At 50.9% G+C, this 18,266-nt stretch overlaps 2 protein-coding genes and 1 long non-coding RNA gene across 20 annotated transcripts in view; 2 read left to right on the top strand and 1 right to left on the bottom strand.

Moving 5' to 3' along the window:
* Rab11fip3 (RAB11 family interacting protein 3 (class II)) overlaps nt 1–7,588 on the top strand; it is an 81,042-nt gene extending 73,454 nt beyond the window's left edge. For all 4 annotated transcript variants that reach the window (XM_006524023.3, NM_001162868.2, NM_001162869.2 and 1 more), the window contains 6 exons: nt 2,298–2,438; nt 3,961–4,042; nt 4,824–4,961; nt 5,211–5,366; nt 5,508–5,648; nt 5,739–7,588. In XM_006524023.3, the coding sequence (XP_006524086.1) occupies nt 2,298–2,438; nt 3,961–4,042; nt 4,824–4,961; nt 5,211–5,366; nt 5,508–5,648; nt 5,739–5,852 (772 nt within the window). In that variant the 3' untranslated portion in view covers nt 5,853–7,588. The remainder of the gene's footprint in view (nt 1–2,297; nt 2,439–3,960; nt 4,043–4,823; nt 4,962–5,210; nt 5,367–5,507; nt 5,649–5,738) is intronic.
* On the bottom strand, nt 5,594–10,794 carry 1700022N22Rik (RIKEN cDNA 1700022N22 gene). Of its 3 annotated transcripts, none has more exons than NR_168725.1 (2): nt 10,588–10,794; nt 5,594–6,198 (listed from the first exon to the last, which is right to left on the bottom strand). It is a non-coding gene; the product is annotated as an RIKEN cDNA 1700022N22 gene (long non-coding RNA). The 3 variants fall into 3 exon arrangements; NR_166912.2 differs by lacking the exon at nt 5,594–6,198 and adding an exon at nt 8,153–8,641 and having other exon boundaries at nt 10,353–10,794; NR_166913.2 differs by lacking the exon at nt 5,594–6,198 and adding an exon at nt 8,153–8,641.
* The window catches only part of Capn15 (calpain 15), a 27,511-nt gene continuing 19,994 nt past the window's right edge, over nt 10,750–18,266 (top strand). For 7 of the 13 annotated variants that reach the window (XR_003952149.1, XR_001782087.2, XR_003952148.1 and 4 more), the window contains exon 1: nt 10,928–11,153. The gene's annotated coding sequence lies outside the window, so the exon portion shown is untranslated. Of the gene's footprint in view, nt 11,154–16,335; nt 16,787–18,266 lie in introns of those variants that run through there. The other 6 variants (XR_003952150.1, XM_017317571.2, NM_001347334.1 and 3 more) reach the window with 5 other exon arrangements.

The raw sequence follows: 18,266 nt of genomic DNA, 5'->3' as shown, positions 1-18,266 counted from the left end.
AAAAACAAACAAACAAACAAACAACCCAAAAAACAAAACAAAACAAAAAAACCCCAAGGCTTTCCAAATAAATTAAACAATAAGTAAATTCAAGTGAGATTGTTTCTCAGGAGTAGACTGTGTGCTGCATGAAGCTCTGAGTTCAGACCAGAGCCATGAAATGGGAAGGTGTCGCCACACCCCGACAGAGCCTTATAGCTCAGTTTTCTGGAGCACTTGGTACTCTGCATGGAGATGGCCCATATGGGAGCCTCTGATGACTGTTTCCGAGATTCTGGCCTGGGGAAAACATCTCCCTGGCCATTGGTCCTGGGTTACGAATCCTGAGGCTCTTGCTGCTCAGTAACTTTGGGAGGTGATTATTTCCCCCATTCTACAAACAAGAAAATGGAGTTCGTACAGCTTCCATGGTGTCCTCAGAGGACAGTGGGGAGGGCTTGTGGGCTGAGGGCAGAGCCCTGTCCTGGAAGAACAGATAGGGGGTGCAGTACAAGGCAGTGGATGGCCTTTGCAGACCTGAGCCTTTTCGAATGTCTTAGCCAAAAGCAAAACTGAAGAAAACAGGCTGTATGGTGTCCTCACATGTGCAAGACGAAATGACATACAGTACTCTGCACAGAGCAAAGGAAGAGGCAGGGGCATGGTAAGTTTGAAGCCAGCCTGGGCCACAAAGTGAGGCCCTTCCAAAACATAAGGAAGGGGAGCAGGTGTGCTCTGGATGTGACAGGCCTTCACTAGCATGGAGTCTGGGATACTGTTCTGCACATTCTCGGTGGTCTGTTTATCACCCTGGATCCTCCATGTGGCTCTCAAAGGTTTATATGCTGAGTGCTTGATCTTTAACTCTGAGAAATGGGCACACGCATGTACACACACAATCAGATCAAGGCCATTGGTTTTCTTACTCAAACTTGGGTAGTTAGACTTAGAGGCAAGCCTTCCAGACCATCTTGCTACCCCTTCTAAAGCTCTCTCTGTAGACTCTTCCTTTTCTCATCAGCCTTGACTTCTTTTGGTCAAGATAGATCAATTAGAACTTTCATTTTTCTCCATTTTCCTAAGCTCTGATGCTATCTTTCCTTTCCCTGTTTTCCTTATGTAATATCTTCTGTTTTGGTTTTTGAAACTTTCTTTTCTGTTTTAATATTCTTACTCATTTTCACTTTCTCCTTTTCTCCCCAGTTCTGTCTCTCACTGGAGTCAGCTCAGCGTCTTGCATATGCTAAGCAGGCCCTCACCTTCTGAGCCACAGCCTCCTAAGATTAATGTCTAAGACTTATTTTTGGTTTTTCAAGATGGGGTTTCTCCTTGTAGCCCTGGCTGTCCTGGAGCTCTCTCTATAGACCAGGCTGGCCCTGAACTCACAGAGCTCCTCCTGCCTCTGCCTCCCAAGAGCTGGGATTAAAGGTGTGTGTCTGTTCTTCCCATAGCATGCCACTCTCAGTTCCACACAGCCACAGACAGGTGGCTTCCACACCACCTGTGTTGGTGTGACATGTCTTTATGTGTGCTACAAACCCCTGTGCTGTCTGGTGCTCTTTACTGCTCTTCAGTCTCACCAAAGAGATGCTGAGGCGCACACGCTAGGGTACAGCTGCTTCACAGCTGTGGACAGGGCTGGCAGCACTTTTCTCAGGACTATGTCTGACCAGTCCTATCTTCTGCAGGAAGCTGGGGAAGAGGCCAGAGCCTCAAGCCTAAACTAGGCTCTTCTTAGAAATCCTGGAGGGGATAAAGTACAGAGTGAATCCTTCTCTCTAAGTGTTACTCCACCACAGCAATTAGGGCCTGCACATAAAAGGAGCTGATCTGGGCTAAAGAGATGGCTCAGTGGTTAAAAGCACTGACTGCTCTTCCAGAGGTCCTGAGTTCAATTCTCAGCAACCACATGGTGACTCACAACCAGCTGTAATGGGGATTTGATGCCTTCTTCTGGTGTGTCTGAAGACAGCAACAGTGTACTCATGTACATGAAATAAATATATCTTTTTTTTTAAGCGATTTTGGTTTTTTCGTTTTCGTTTTTATTTTTTAAAAGGAGCTTATCTAGCCCCTTGGGTGTGATGTGGAAGCCGCACCACAGTCTAACTGTGCTGCCCCTAAAGTCTGGACTTGCCTCAGCAATACGTACCTGCTGTCACATTTGCTTTCTGCCCAGTGCTGTTGCCCAAAACTTTCTGGCTCTTTCTTCAGGTTGTCCATGTCTGAGATTGTACTGGCATTCCTGAGACAGCTGCTCCCTGGTCATTACAACACTCCATACACCTTACAGATGTGTACCCCCTCTTTGCCCTCAGAGCCAATGCCTTGGAAGAGCAGCTGAAGGAACAGGAGTTCAGAGCCCAAGAGAAGGTCCTAGAAGAAACCAGGAAGCAGAAGGAACTTCTGTGCAAGATGGAGCGTGAGAAGAGCATTGAGATCGAGAACCTGCAGGCCAGGTGAGCCAGGCTCAGCTGCAGGCAGGAGAACTCCTGTCTACCAAGGAAGTATAGCATCTAGGGAGAGCTTAGTAATGGAAAAAGGAATACTCAGCCCGGGGTTGGTGGTACACACCATTTATGCCAGCACCCAGGAACAGAGGCAAGCAGATCTCTGGGAGTTCAAGCCAGCCTGGTCTACAGAGTTCCAGGACAGCCAGGGCCACACAGAGAAAAACTCTTATCTTGAAAACAAAAAACAAAACAAAACAAAACAAAAGACAGAAAGAAAAGAAGGGATACTCACATGAAAAGATGCTTAAAATTTCTGTTTTAATTTTAAAATTGCGTTCATTTATTTGTGAATGTTTATGTGTTTGTACATGTGTGAAAGTAAAGAGAACAGGTTGTGGACACTGACTCTCTCTTCCTACCATGTGGAGTTCGGGCATTAAGCTCAGCCCCAGTTGAATATCAGGCCAGCCTGTAAGCACAGAGATACCATGGGTACATTAACACTCCAGGAACAACTGATAATGGAAATTCCCACAGACACTACACAGTGATGGGTGGAGCTTCGCCAAAGGACACTGGGGCCAAGTGAAAGAGCTTCAGTGACCAGAACTGTGATGGTAGCAGTCCCTTGGGAAGCCAGTCATGGTGTAAATGAGATGGGCTGGGGTCCTCAGCCACACAGCCAGCCTGTAAATAGAAGATAGGGGTATTGCTCCTAGAGGAATACTAAATATTGTCTATAAACACACCTCCATGAACTTGTGTGGGGTCCCTCTCTTGGGGTGTAAACTAAGAGACAAGTAAAGATAGATATATGTACCTAGCAGACATACCTTAACTAAGTGACCCATGATCGTAGTGGGTGTCAGATGAGTGTGACAAGGACCTCACTATGGAAGAATTTTCCCTAAACATCTCCCCCCCCCCCCCCAGTCCTACCACCAAAAACCAGTCTGAGGCATATTTTGCAGAATATACATCAAAGACTACTACAGTATGACAGTCAGAGACACACAGAGCACGGAGTATAAAAGACACAAGGGCAATGCTGTGAAATCCTGGGGTTTGGTGGAGTGTGCAGCCCAGCTGGGTATAGGTTGTGATTGCTACGGTGATGAATAGGAAGACCCCAGAGGAAACCAAGACAGAGACTGCACTCTCTACAGCTTTTCTGTAACTTAAAATTCCTAAACCCAAAGCACCTTTAAAAGCCATCACGGCCAGTGCAAGGTAGCACACAGCTGGAATGTTAGCCCAGGAAATAAACTAGAGGATCAGGAATTGAAGGCCATCCATGTCTACACAGAAAGGTTGAGGCCAGCCTGGGCTTTATGATTCGCTATCTCAGAATACAAAAACAGAGCACAGAGAAGCTGGGTGGCGAGGTGAGGACTAGCCATGGCATTTGGGGTTATCGTGGGTCACAGAACAGCTCCCAGGGATTGAGTCTTCCTCCATAGCTAGGCCTCCCTTGTCCTTTGGAGGCATATTTTAGGGGAGCCGGTCCTGACCTGTTCTTGTGTCCCAGGTTGCAGCAGCTGGATGAGGAGAACAGTGAGCTGCGGTCCTGCACACCCTGTCTGAAGGCCAACATCGAGCGCCTTGAGGAGGTGAGCTGCTGGCCTGGTGCTTGTGGGGAAGGCCTGCCTAGAGTCAATTCTGTCCTTTGCCCTCTGCTTGTCACACCAGCATAGAGCCAGGACATGTGGCCAAGGCCTTCTGAACAGGAAAGGCCAGGTTGGCAACAATGGGCCCTGCTGTGCTCAGATGTTCAGACCTGGGACCTGTAGGCCCAGAGCCCATACTACCAACTCATCTGAGGTGACTGGAAGACGGTCTTGCACATCACCAGGAAGAGGCAGTACTCTTACCTTCTACTCCAGTCTTTTCACTGAGAGGCCACCCCCCACCCACCCAGAGTGCCCTGTGGGAAGCTCTGAATATTTCCAGCCCACCTAGGCTGACTCTTACAAACCAGAGGAGGAGCCAAGCAGGAGCTTCCCATAGATACTGGGCTAGCTCTTGTCCAGATGAAGGTCCCTTGGCCACAAGCAGGGCAGCTTTGACAGGCTGACAGGAAAGCACAGACGTAGTCCTGCCATAGACTGAGAGTGGTGTCCACAGCGTGTCACTAGACTGGAGATGAGTGGGCTCAGGCTGCATGTGTGGATAAAGCAGTGCCACGGCTTGTCCACACAGGTGTCACGGCCTGTCCACACAGGTGCCACGGCCTGTCCACACAGGTGCCACGGCCTGTCCACACAGGTGCCACGGCCTGTCCACACAGGTGCCACGGCCTGTCCACACAGGTGCCACGGCCTGTCCACACAGGTGTCACGGCCTGTCCACACAGGTGCCACGGCCTGTCCACACAGGTGTCTGTTTTCGCAGGAGAAGCAGAAGATGCTGGATGAGATTGAGGAGTTGACACAGCGGCTCAGTGAGGAACAGGAGAATAAGAGGAAAATGGGGGACAGGCTGAGCCATGAGCGGCACCAATTCCAGAGAGACAAGGAAGCAACCCAGGAGGTGAGCTGGTTTGTCTCCCCACCATGGACCCAGAGCTGGGCCATTCTTCTCCCCCTCGCCCCCCCATGGTCCCATGTTGTCTGATGTAGCCCGCTGTTTGGTGGAGGCCAGGAAACAGTTTCCTGCCATGTTGGGCAGTGCCGTTGGAACTGAAACCTCTGGGCAGCAGCTTCTTGGAACAGGTTAACGTCCTCCCAGGAGAGGGGGTCAGGCCAACTAGCCAGAGCCCACCTTGTGGTTGTCTCACAGCTGATCGAGGACCTCCGCAAGCAGCTAGAACATCTACAGCTCCTCAGACTGGAGGTGGAGCAGCGACGGGGCCGCAGCAGCAGCCTGGGCCTGCAGGAGTACAACAGCCGTGCACGGGAGAGCGAGCTGGAGCAGGAGGTCCGCAGACTCAAACAGGTGTGGCCCTGCCCTTGCATCTACCCTCACAGAAGCTCCTGAGAGGCTGGCATGAGAGGGGACACACAAGCTCGGGTCCTTCCTGGAAGGTCCTTGTCCCAGCAAGGGCACAGCCCAGTGTGACACTGCCATGTCCCCTAGGACAACCGTAACCTGAAGGAGCAAAATGATGAGCTAAATGGGCAGATCATCACCCTCAGCATCCAGGGTGCCAAGAGCCTCTTCTCCACGTCTTTCTCAGAATCACTGGCTGCAGAAATCAGCTCTGTCTCCCGAGATGAGGTACCTTGCCCCGCCTTGGTATAACCCTAGGCCTCTTTCTCCTGTACAGGCCCCTTCCTTTCCCTGCATTGACCCTCTGCTTTCCTGCAGCTCATGGAAGCAATCCAGAAGCAGGAGGAGATCAATTTCCGCCTGCAGGACTACATTGACAGGATCATTGTGGCCATCCTGGAGACCAACCCATCCATCCTAGAGGTCAAGTAGTCCATCTTAGCCCAGTTTGGGCTGGTTAGAGACTCCACAGCACCCAGGAGTGGCCCTGTCTTGCCACAAAGAGCCCGACCAGCAGGTCCTGCAGCTTACCAAGCCCAGGGTGTGTGGGGCCCTCACGCAGTTCGACTGGGAAAATACAGAAGGGCTGCAGAGGCAATAAGAAGGAAGAAAGGGAAGTCCACGGCAGGCAAAGGGTGTGGCTGGCTCTCTGAACATCAGGAAACCAGGGCCTCCCACCACAAGCCAGCCTCACCAACAACACCATGTCTGCTCAGCAGTATGCAGATATGTGGGGATAGTCTCTCAGGCTGGCATGGGCCCCTTTCTGCTATGCGCCCTATTAGGAAGAGAGAGAGAGAGAAAGAGAGAGAGAGAGAATGAGTCCTCCCTCAGTTGCTGCCTCTCACTCCTGGTGACATGGTGCCACCCAAGCTTGGCCATTCCCACATAGTCAGCAAGCTGAGGACCCAAAGTTGGACACAGAAATGGTAGTGTTGGAAAGACAGACAGGCAAAGACGGCACACGTTGGGTCTGCTTCCAGTCCATAGGCCACCAATTCTCCTTGCGCTGCTCAGGCCTTCTCTCACCAGATGGGCTTCCATTCACCTTCGGACCCAGGGCCTCCAAGCCACACAGCTATTCTTTGGCCAGACCCTCACTACAGTAACTCATCAACTCTGGCTCTTGTAGGGGCTGGAGCAGCTAGTTCATGCTGCCTGTGGAACTCACTTCCTGGACTGATGAGCACGGTCAGCCTCTGTCCCCACTGCAGGTGCTGCTTCTCCTCAGGTGTGGCCTACCTAGGCTCCTGGACCCACACCCTCCTCAGGCTGACTTTACTGCCTTGGGAGAAGTCTACATTTCCCAGACAATAGTCTAGGCCTCTGGAACAGTTTCCTTCTCTGCTTTTGACTTTAAATCCCTGGGTGTCCCCCAGGAGTCAGTTTGCTAGTGGATAATGGAGGAGGTTCTACACTGACCCAGAGGCATAGGAAGGCTTGCTGTCTGCCCTGCACCACCCACAGAGCTGCGGCACCCATAGCAGCTGGGCCTGAGCCTGAGCACTAGCCGGAGTCTGGGCACAGTGTCTGAGACCACACCATAGGCTGCGTGAGTGTGAGTGTGTATGGAAGTGTGTGCGCAAGTGTGTGCGCATGCATGAGTGCGCACACAAGTTTGAGTGTATGAATTCTTGTGCCCACACATGCTGCCCTGCATCCCTTCACTGCCTATCCCCCTGCCCCCGCCTCACACTACAGTTTAAGATGTTGCCTCGTATTGTACATTTTGGGGAAAGCCTTGTGTGTAAATCAGTGTAAACTTGGAGGAGAGATTTTTCTATCATGTAGAGTAGGTATTTTTTATAGATTGAAGGTTGATCAATTTTTTTAATACTTTCCAGAGAGAAAACTATCTGTGTATACATATGAAATATATATATATATATATGTATAATATATCAATACTGGAGCCCCGCCTTTCTGTGCCCAGGTCCAGGCCCTGTGTAAGGGCTTGCAGCCTGTCTCTGCTGTCCACCCTGCAGTGCTCACTTTAAACACAGGTCTCTAGGAGACCCTGGGAAACACACCAATCACCAACTTGCTCATGACATTGCTTCAGCTCCCTGAGAAGTAGCTCTTCCTCCAGGGCATGGAAGGATGGGAGGCCAGCAGGACCCTGCCCCATGTGTCAGCTACCACAGATTAAAGCTGTTACCGCACACGGAGCCGGCTTCTTTCTCCACAGGGTGGTGGGGTGGGTGGCTATGGGCCTTGCTTTTATCTCCCTCAGGTTTCTAGGGAGATGACGTTGGCCATTTAAGTACAGACCAAAGAAACCCACTGTTTTCTGCCCTGATCAGGTCAGGCCTACCCTGAGGCCCCAGGATTTCTCCTCTAGGATGGGCAGAGTCTAGGTCCTGAAGTGAGTTGTTCAATTGACAGTCACTTCTAAAGGCAAGTTCCCGATGACCTCCCACAGCCCCTTAGTGGTAAGACTTGTGCCCTGAATACAGCCCAGAAGGACTATAGGAGCCTCAGTTGAGGTTGCCACACAGGCAGAGGGGAAAGTATAGATGTGGATCTCACAGATCTCAGGCACAGTGCTCTTACCCCTGGCCTACACATCCTGTGTCCAAGAGAAATCACTGTATTGTGGTCAGAGGGTATAGTGAAATATTGAGAGCCATCGAGAATGGGAGGAGGTATATTATGAAGAGTTTAAGTGGCACAGTAGACCCTGACACTACACATCATCAGAACAGCAAACCACGTACCTATTGCACTCCCAGTTAGGTTCTAGCCATGGGAATTTAATTGACACCAAAAAGGCGCCTCTGCCTAGGAAAGGCTAGAAATAAACCAGGAGCACAGCGCACCAAAGCCTGGCAGCTCCTCGGTGTATCTCCCAGGTAAGCGTTGTCCATTCAACCCCCAGTGGAAGATTCTGAGGGAACTGAGCCCCAGGCAGACAGCTCTGCATTTGGGATCTGCTGTAAAGGGATCTCATGTTTGAGATGGGTTGTTAGTAGAAACATTCCAGGAAAAGCTGTCCAAGAATTTTCTGTATGGGCCCACCACTATGCCTAGAGGATAATCCCAGAAGTTGGCATCCTCTAGCAGACTCCTCACTATACTTCTGATGGTGGGGGTGTGGAGGGAGTGGCCACAGGACTTGCCAACTCTTGAACCTTCAGCAAGTGGAACGCTTTGCCCAAAGCAAATCCTGTCTCCAGTTGGCCTCTGACATTGTTTTTATCTTCCTGGTCTTGGTCAGTTATCTGTTAGAGAACAACATAGATGAAGCTTAGCCTCTGCAAATTTAAATTGATACTAGACTCCCTGACTACCCTGAGGAATTGTGGTGAGCCCGGGTACTTATACATATCTGCTCTGAACCTGCTGACATTTTGGAATCTTAGAAGAAGCCCAGAGCGTGACAGGAATTTTAGCCGGGAACCTCCACTTACATTTTCCATGAGGTTGGTGTTCTGACTTGTGTGTGTATATGTCACTTGTGGAAATCAAGAGAAATTTAGACCCAAGTTTTAGACCTGACTAACCTGCCAGTCCTGTCTAAAGCTTTCTGGGTGTTCACCCAATGGGGACCTTGACTCTGTAATAGCTTCTGAGTCTTACTAAACCTAGGTTTTCACGCGTGCTAGGCAAGCACTAGCTGCACTGTGGCTGCAGTATGCACCTTTATAAGTGTACCTTTGTGTTTTGTTTATTGAGACAGGGTCTTATGTGATTCGGCCTCAAAACTTGGAGAGATCTGCCTGCCTCTGCCTCCCAAGTGCAAGAGCTGTGATTAAAGGAGTGCACCATCTTGACCCACCCCTCTACTTTTTGAGACAAAACCTTGAACTTTCTAGCCCAGGTCAACTTTGAACTCATGACCCTCCTGCCTCAGTCTCCTTAGCAACTATGCAACTATACCTAAGCAACTATACCTTTGTAGCTGTGGCCCCAAAACTATGAGGAATAGTGTTGGGTCCCATCTGCTCAAGAGTCAGGGTGGTTGATCTATGGCTTCTGTCCCTGCAAAGCTCTCTCTGCCCTTCTTGACCTCTGCAGGGTGTCCTGTGGTCTGTGCACTCAACAGGGTGTCTGTCTTCTGGCCCATACTACACTAGCATAGATCAGGGCTCAGCCAACCTGGGATGATCCAGCTTTACCTGCTGTGTGATCATCTTACTTAGTGCAGTGATACATCATTGCACTAGTGATGACCCGTAGTGACCAGAGATACTGTCCTGGATCCAGCTTGGCCATTCTCCTGATCATGGGTATCACCTACTGATGAATGAGCAGTGACTTCACCACTGTCAGGGGGCTCAGGAAGACAGCCTCTGCTCCTCTCCTCTTGCCAAAATTTGGTGTCTTCCCCATTCAGGCATAGGTGTCCCCACAGCATCCTGAATTCAATGGCCAGTCTTTAGCTTTCTAGCTTCTGGAGCATGAATGATTTCCCAGAAACATTATCTGTAGTCTCTACTGAGCCAGACTCAGGTTTTCTGGGTCCGGGGGCAAATAGTACCCAATCTCTCACACAACATTCAGAGTGCCGGGTGTCCTTTTGCTATGTGCTATGTTTTTTTTTGTTTTTTGTTTTTGGTTTTTGGTTTTTGGTTGGTTTTTGGTTTGGTTTGTTTTGTTTTTTGAGACAGGGTTTCTCTGTATAGCCCTGGCTGTCCTGGAACTCACTTTGTAGACCAGACTGGCTTCGAACTCAGAAATCTGCCTGCCTCTGCCTCCCGAGTGCTGGGATTAAAGGCGTGGGCCACAACGCCCGGCTAGCAGCCTGATTCTTAGTTAGCTTTCAGTTGCAGAGGACAAGTGGCTGGAATTAAGTTAATTCGGGGGAGCCAAAGGGCTCTAATGGGAAATAGCTTGGGGGCTCTTGTGAACATAACTCAAAGGACTGCCTCAGATGCCAGTGTTTCTCTAGAAAAAGTGACGTGCCTATCTAGCACTCGAGTAAACACAGACCTCAGATGGAGTAACCTCGGAAGGAGCAGTGCCAGCACGGTTGCTGCTTCAGACCGTTGGGAAAGAAACCAGAAGTCGCTGGAAGAGGTAGAAAGCAGCCAAGGCAGCTAGGTTGGACTGTACCACCTACTGCCCCAACGCAGCAGACAACCGGTTCAGACCTTGTACAAAATCACGACCCAGACTCCCGACATCTCCCCTGGCGCAGTAACACTCGAACCCCGTGGACGCCTACCGGAGCCCAAAGCCCATCTTAAGGGGATCCTGGGAGCTGTAGTCCGTTCTCTTCCCGGATCCAGCGCGCCACATCAAACTAGCTTGGGAGTACCAACTGCATCCGTGAACTGAGCGTCTCCGGTCACGTTGGGAGGGCGAAATCTCAGGGAAAGAGTAGAGGGTAGGACCATTCATGGACTACAATTCCCGGCGTGCCTTGAGCCGCGTCGCTCTGCCCTGTGGGAGCCGTAGTCCCGGCTCCGGGTTCCCAGTGCCGCGTGCGCCCCTGACGCGCTGTAGCCTCGGGCCCCGGCTGGGCGCCACGCTACGGAAGCAGCGTAAGGCGTAGCGGGTAGGCCGGGCGGGACGGCGGGCGCTAGCTACGGAGGCGTTTGTAAGGTTGCCGGGCCGAGACGGATCTTCGCGGCCAAAACGCGCTAAGCCGGCGGAGCATCGCGGCTGGCGCGAAGGGGCCCTTGGTGCCCTCCGGTCGAAGTTGTGGGTCAACCGACTGAGGGCCGGCACTAGGGCCGCGCCCGCCTAGACCGATCGCGAGCGCTGAGGAGGCGCCGCCGGCTCGCTAAGGTGAGTTCCACGGTAGGCGGCCGGCCAGACGGCCTAGGACTCGTAGAGCTCGGCCTCAGGGCATCAGCCGGGATGCTCCATGTTTGTCCTGGGAGCAGTAGCCTGGCTTGTGGTGAGCGGGAAGGGGAGGGGGAAGCGCGCCGGAGGTGTGGGTCACTCGAGGCCAGCCTAGGAACCTCAGACGCAGGCGACCCTCGGTGCCTGCCTGTCCTTGAGTGCCCTCTTGTCCGGGGCTAAGCGTTGGCCCACTGTACGAAGGTATAGGTCGTGGGGGCACTGTCTGCAGAAACCTGCAGCTGCCTGGGGCGGCAGCAAGAGTAAAGCGTCCTGTGTGCCCCCTCATCCCACACTTCTGTTTTTGCGGGCCTGTCAGCAGGCCGAGAAAGTTACAGAGCAGCCCCTTGACAGCTGCGGGATTTTCTTTTTGTTTTCTGAAAAAGGGGCCCTTCCACGTCTGATTTGGGAACCCTGTTGTGTGGCCAGATGGTCCTTGCTAGGCTGGCTCTTAGGGTCCCTGAGTACAGATACTGAAACAGGACCGCGAAACACCTAGCCTCGAAAACAGGATAGATACCTCCTGAGTTTCAGGAGAACCTGAGAGCCTACCTGAGTGTTTGCTGCTGACCCTGCAGTTCAGCAATAAATCAGGAAGAACTGCTACTCAGTAAGAAACTGTGAGATTACCCCTCCAGTGGCAATTTCCCCTTTCCCAGTCTGGAGAACTGCAAGTCACAGATGTGGAGCTTGCCTCTTGAGTTTCTCCCTGCTTCCAGAGTCTAGCTGTCAGGGATGCGCTCAGGACCACAGTTCTGCAGTCTAGGGCAATTGTGTCTTGCTGAACAGTAGCTTGCCTCCATGGGGTAGTAGATTCTGTTTCCTTTGAGGTCCTTCTGCTCCACAGAGATGCACCCATTTCTTTTCTAACATCTAAGAATGTCTAGAGCTGTCTGACTGGTAGACAGGTCATTGACCTCCATGGAGGAAGACTTGAACCCTGCTGGATCCAAGGCTCAGAAACTGTACAACTTAACTGCAATGGAGTTATCAAAATCTCTGCTGGCCATAGTGTCTGAGAGTGGCCCTAACTCCATATCTATGTAGAAGCCTAGGTTAGTCCTCTGTGGGTAAAGGGTTCCATTGTGGCCCATCCTTGGATCCAGGCTTTGTCTACTCCCAAGCTTTCCTGGCCCCTGTTGTACATTGTCCAGGCCTTAAGGCAAAACTTGTAAGGCCCATTTTACAGATGTGGAAACTGAGGCTGTCCGTCATCCATTGACAGGAGAGGGATAGACAGAGTTCTAAGTCTCCAAACCACAAGCATTTTTTGGTCTCCTTCCACATTCTCACTGGTGGCTCTTGAGATGAGCCTTTTTGGTGACCTGAAAACCTTCAGTATACATGCTATTGATGAGCTGATAAGTTAAGAGCCTAAGAAAGTTAGAGTAGTCCTTTGTCCATCCCTGTGGTCTTTAGTATCAACACTGCCTTTCACTGCACTAGACAATTGCTGGGGCTGAAAAGGCCAAAATTAAACTTTTTAAAAATAATTTTTAAAATGATAAACGAAAAATGTTAAGCTCTTTGAAAAACACCAGATACGGAGAGACCCAGGATCACTGGTGACTTGTCTCTTTATTTTGTCATGATTTCTAAACTGTGTGGCCTGGGAGGCTGAATTTTGAGAAATACAGATATGGCCTTAAGACTCTGGCCTAAAGGACACTTCCTGTCCCCACCTCCACCCCTCCCTAGGCCTGGGGGCGGGGTGTGGATTGTTCTCCTACCTGGCTGTTTATCTCTTGACTACCCTGTCCTTCCAGTCCCCTCTGGTTCTATCACCTCACACAGTCTGAGCACCCTGAAGTGTTCTGTGCTCCTGCTTTCAGAAGCTCTAATTAGTCCCTAACTCCTCAGGCTGGATACACCTCTGCCATTTGGCCTTCACACATCCTCAGTTTGTCTCGGCTGTCTGGAGCCATTTGATTCCTAGACCTCCAATATCTTTCTAGCCTATCCCCAGGGCTCTGTTGGGGGCAGCCCAGCTCCTGGTGTCTCCCAGACTCAAGACGTGTGTGTTATTTCTTGGCAAGTCCTGGTAACCAACTCAGTTCACCCCCACACTGATCAGGTAGCCAGTAAGCATCCTCAATTGACTGCTGACCTCTGGTAGCCTTGAGTCGATTGACTTCTAAGGTTAAAGAGTTCTCCTAACCCAGAAAAGTAGCATGTGGTCTCTGTGGAAACAGGCACCTGGCTTGTTTCTCAGTCTGAGAAGTAAACTACCAGCTTATGACCCTTGCATAAGTGTCGCTGAGAGGAGGCAGAGGAGACTGGGTTGAGGCTTGGAGATCATGAGGCTTAGCCACATGATTGTCATTCTGTGGACCATGGCATGGCTGTGTGGAAACCTTGTGACCAGTGGACCAAAGAGTATCTTGGTGTGGACAGCATATTGCCTACCAGACTGGTCCTACTAGGCAGACAGTGGCCAGGGGTGGCATTATAGGAGGACAGTGTGGCAATGCAGGCGTGGTTAGTGTGGGTCTTAGGGTAAACCATCATAAGGTGTTGGGCAGTCCAACTGCTCTGTTCTACTCTTCTGCACAAGCTGTCTGTCATGTGGGAAACCAGTGATATAGCCATCACTGCGTAAGAACTCACTGGGCACCAGAGCAGGCTTGCTCCATTTCAGGAAAACAAGTGGGCACTTGCCCTGGCCTCAACCCTCTTGTACTGACAAAGGCACAGTCGTGGCTCTCCTGCACCATATTCCATGTCTCAGCTTCCCTGAATCTGCCATCCCCATTTCCCTGTGGCCAAGCTGGAGGATGAGCCTGGGTAGAGTGTTGGGATATTGGAAGGAAAACAAGTCGATAGCGGCTATTTGAAAATGTCAGGGTACAGCCATACCTGCTGCTAACAGGATGGGAAGGCTGCAGAACGCTCACTGATGGAGAAGGTGCCCTCTCCCGTTGCCTTCCTCTGTCCTTAAAAGTTCTTAAAAGTTGTGTTTAAAGAAGTCTCAAAGCTGGGCGTGATGGCGCATGCCTTTAATCCCAGCACTCAGGAGGCAGAGGCAGGTGCATTTCTGAGTTCGAGGCCAGCCTGGTCTACAGAGTGAGTTCCAAGACAGCCAGGGCTATACAGAGAAACCCTGTCTCGAAAAAAAAAAAAAAAAAGGAGTCTCAGACTTCTGTCCCTTGCTTGTTCTTGCTGACCATACACAATTTAATGGAAAAATCAATATGTTCTATAGCTTTCTGGAGCCCCTGCCCTTCTGCAGAGATGTTGAAAGGCCAGAGCTCTAGTGGGGAAGGAAGTCAGGGGAGACATGCTATGGCCCCGCATGCTCCTAATCCCGGCCACCTCTTTGGAGCTGGCCATGAGCTTGAGTGCCTCATCCCATGACTCTTGTTCTGCTGATGGCAGGGCCGGCAGGCTGCTCTTCTACCTTCTCTTAAAATGGTGTTCCACATTAAACAACACAGCTTGTGAACTAAAAACTTAAATCCTTTGTTTTCCTGGCAATACCACGTTGAAAAACACAATTTCTGTTCTCATAATGTATAATTAAGCTGGTGTGCAATTCCCTCTGGATGGTCACAGAAGGATGCTCAGTGGCCCTTTCCCTGTTAGGATGCAGCAGGTCTGGCATGTAGATGCCTCAAGAGTTGCTGTAGCTCACCTCAGCAGGATCAGTGTGTCTCACTTGCTCTGAATAGGCGTACAGCTGGAGGTGCCGCTACTGTTCTGAGGTCCAGCCTCAGCTCAGGGGTGTGTGTGTGTGTGTGTGTGTGTGTGGTTACATGTATGTCTGTGCATGTGTATCTGTGTGCTTGTGTGTGTGTGTGTGTGTGCGTGTGTGTGTGTGTGTGTGTGTGTGTGTGTGTGTGTGTGTGGCTGGCTGGCTGGCTGGCTGGCTGGCTGTCCGTCCTGGACTTACTTCAGACCAGGCTGGCCTCAGACTAAGAAATCTGCCTGCCTCTGCCTCCCGGGTGCTGGGATTAAAGTTGTGTGGAACTATACCCAGCTTCAGCCTGACTTTTTGACTTCTGCTTGTGAGCTGGAGACCAGGAAGCACTTGACACAAATGGAAAAATGGACAGCCTTCTTCTTAAGGCTTTTTGTCCTACACCTGGCTCTTAGATGGGCTTTTTCATTTTCAGTATAATCTCTGGTTCACTTTTTGAGTTCAGCTTGCACACTGCTTCTTGTGTGTAGGTGGAGGGTGGTGACCACCATCTCCAGTATTGTTCGTACGAGGGGGCAGTGGCCAAGTGCGTGTAGGAGGTTGCAGTGACTCAGAAGGGAAGTACAGGATGAGGACATGTGAATATCCTACCTGGCATGGCAGCATCTTCCATGGTGAGCAGCTGCTTAGAAAAGCAGAGCTTTGCAGCTCAAACAGTGGCTCCGCATTGGCAGGCAGCTGGAGTGGCTGAGCAGTGCCAGAACCCGAGTCCAGGGAATCTTGATGGCATTCTACTGTTTCCCTGAGCCCTGCCCCAACCTGGGCATGGTTCCCTGGCAGTACCTAGACAGCCTAGGCTTTCTTGCCAACTACTACTGATCTGTGGCCCTGGTGATGCACTCTGCCCAAGAGCAGAACCAAGGTGAGGAACATCAAGACAGGATCTTGAATAACCTCCTGTATTGTCCTTACCAGTATAGAATTAGCCACAGGCCTGTTTGACTATGGGACAAGTTGGTTCCTGTGACAGAGGTAGTTAAGAGCCAGCAAACCTTGTTGTCCCCTGTGGTCTCTGTCTGTGGAATAAATACAACTTGTTAAAGGACAGGAGTCCCTGAACAGCATGTGCTCAGGTGGGACAGTAATCAATCCTCTGAAAGGTTCTCACTGTAGCACTGTACAAGAGGGCAGGGCCTGAGCCACATGGTCAGTCAGGACTCATTTGTAGGACTTTGGCTTGTGCAGATAATCCCAGAGGCTGCACTTGGCATTCCTGAGCCAGAGTCCAAACCTTGATAAAAGGGGTATGCTCTCTTGGTGAGGATTGCAGTGGTCAGCTTTTTCAGAGGCCCTTTCCTAAGGCAGCAACTCAGGTGTGGGCACACTGGCATCTCGTCAGGTGAGCTAGTTACCAAATGGTGTGGCTTGTTTGTTGGATTGTTTGATGGGGCAGCAGGGCAGAAGTACCGAGGTGGCAGGAGGAACCCCTTTCTCTGGGCCAGTGCCCAAGGTCTCTGGTGACCAGCCCTCTGCCCTGCTGCCCTGCCCTACCAACCTGGTTCTCTGACTTTGCGGAAAATATTTTCGGGGAAGCTATGCTAGTGGCATTTGGTCTTGCCACTTGGGTCTCGTACCCTCTTAGATGTACCACCTAAGATGTCTTGCCTGTGGCCTGCCAAAGGCTCAAAGAGCTAAGGGGGTAGTACACTCCTGTGGAGACACTCCCCCTGTCTCTTAGAGAATGCTGCTCAGCCAGTTTTCACAGGGTTGGGTGCTTCCTTGAGGTAGATCTTAGCCTAGTTTCTTGAAGGGAGGGTTTACTTCCTGTCCCCAGGCCATTTTCTCTGGAGCTGGCCTTGATAGCAGCTGCTTTTGGACAGAATTGCATTCCAGCAGTGGCTTACTCTTGGCTTCACATCTGGACTTGCTGCCTCCTGCACTGGTGGGTACAAGTATAAGATATGGGGGTAGCTATGGGAGTCAGGTGGGGGCTAGACACTGCTCTCCCTTGTCATCCGCTCTCTTAAGAGGGGAGTGACATGGGGTTACTGTAATTAAAGTGGGAGAGAGATGGTCCTTTATAAAATTACCCAGAGGAGGGCCTTGTGTGGTAGATACTTTATCAATTGTTATAGGAAACCTCGTTCTACTCTTGTTTTACTGGGGTTGGGCACCGCCCCAGATAGGAGATGTAGGAAGACATTGTACTTCCTACACCAAGAGCCCTGGAAGCACAAGGTGCAGTAGGTCTCCCTGGCCTTGACTTGGTAAAATCCCCAGATTGTCCTGGAAATGAGACATCCCACAAGTCTTTGGGAGCTCTGGGCAGGAAATACTGACTTGGCTGTGGTAGTGTAGGACCAAGGGACAGCCTATACAAAGGGTTTGCAGCCCTTAGACAGGTTTTGGGGCTTGTGAGAGCCAATCCAACCTCCAGGCCTAAGCACCTGTGAGGAAGAGCCATGAATCTGACCTACCTGAAGTATACTAAGCATCTCCCCTGCAAATGGGTCCTCAGAGCTGAAAGTGAAGCTGTTGATGCCATAGCTAGGACTTGGCCTCCTGACTGAGAGGACACCCTTATGTGGCTCCATGCAGAATCTAATGGAAGTGTCATCCTGTCTTCTCATGCTTGCCCTGGGTGGATACCCCCCAGCTGTCCTCAACAAACACACCAAGGCTGGGGACATGCTAATGCAGCTTGATAATTAATACTTTGTCTTTTAGAGCAGTGGCAGTCCCATTCCTTGAGGCCAGATCTAGGCCACTGTCCCATTTAAAAGTGGAACAGTTCCCTGATGAAAATAAAGGAGGTACTGGCTGGTAGGTCATGGAGTTGGGAAGGCATAGCTATGCTCCTGGGTTAAGAGGATGGGAGAACCTATCTCTCAAATCTTGTGGTCTTTACTGTCCCCTGCCTCTTCTGCCTCCTGTTGGAGGCTGATGTGGTTACACTAATTCATGTAGCAGTGAGACAATGTCTGGGGCAGGGACCTCTGAGAATCACTACTTGCTGTGCCCAACCTCCTAAAGCAACCTGACTCAAAGCACAGGTCAACGGGTGTTTGCTGGGCACACAGAGGAGTAAAAGAATGAGCAAGTGGAGTATTCTCTAGAGTAGCGGCAAAGCGAGGACAGCACTTGAGGTAACTCAAGCCTAACACCCAGGGTGGGGGGCCGTGCTGGAGTACAGCCTATGCAACCAGAATGTGAACAAAGACTGGATCCACCTGTGTTGGCATTCCTTGGTGTCCCTGCTTCACCACATGCTAATTATGCTGGTGTACTCTGGGCTAGATGGGGGAGACCTGAGAGGGACCAGCCTCCTTCACTCAGAGAAGACCTGGTTCCCGTGTCCTTGGCCAAGTTGCTTGGGTGGAATAATTGCTTTTGTAGAGGGCTGGCCAAGACAGAGAACAACT

Source organism: Mus musculus, chromosome 17 (genome assembly GCF_000001635.26).
Source record: "Mus musculus strain C57BL/6J chromosome 17, GRCm38.p6 C57BL/6J".
NCBI classification, from domain to species: Eukaryota; Metazoa; Chordata; class Mammalia; order Rodentia; family Muridae; genus Mus; species Mus musculus.
The sequence above is the reverse complement of the archived record's forward strand: the minus strand, read 5'-3'. Positions and strand labels throughout refer to the sequence as shown.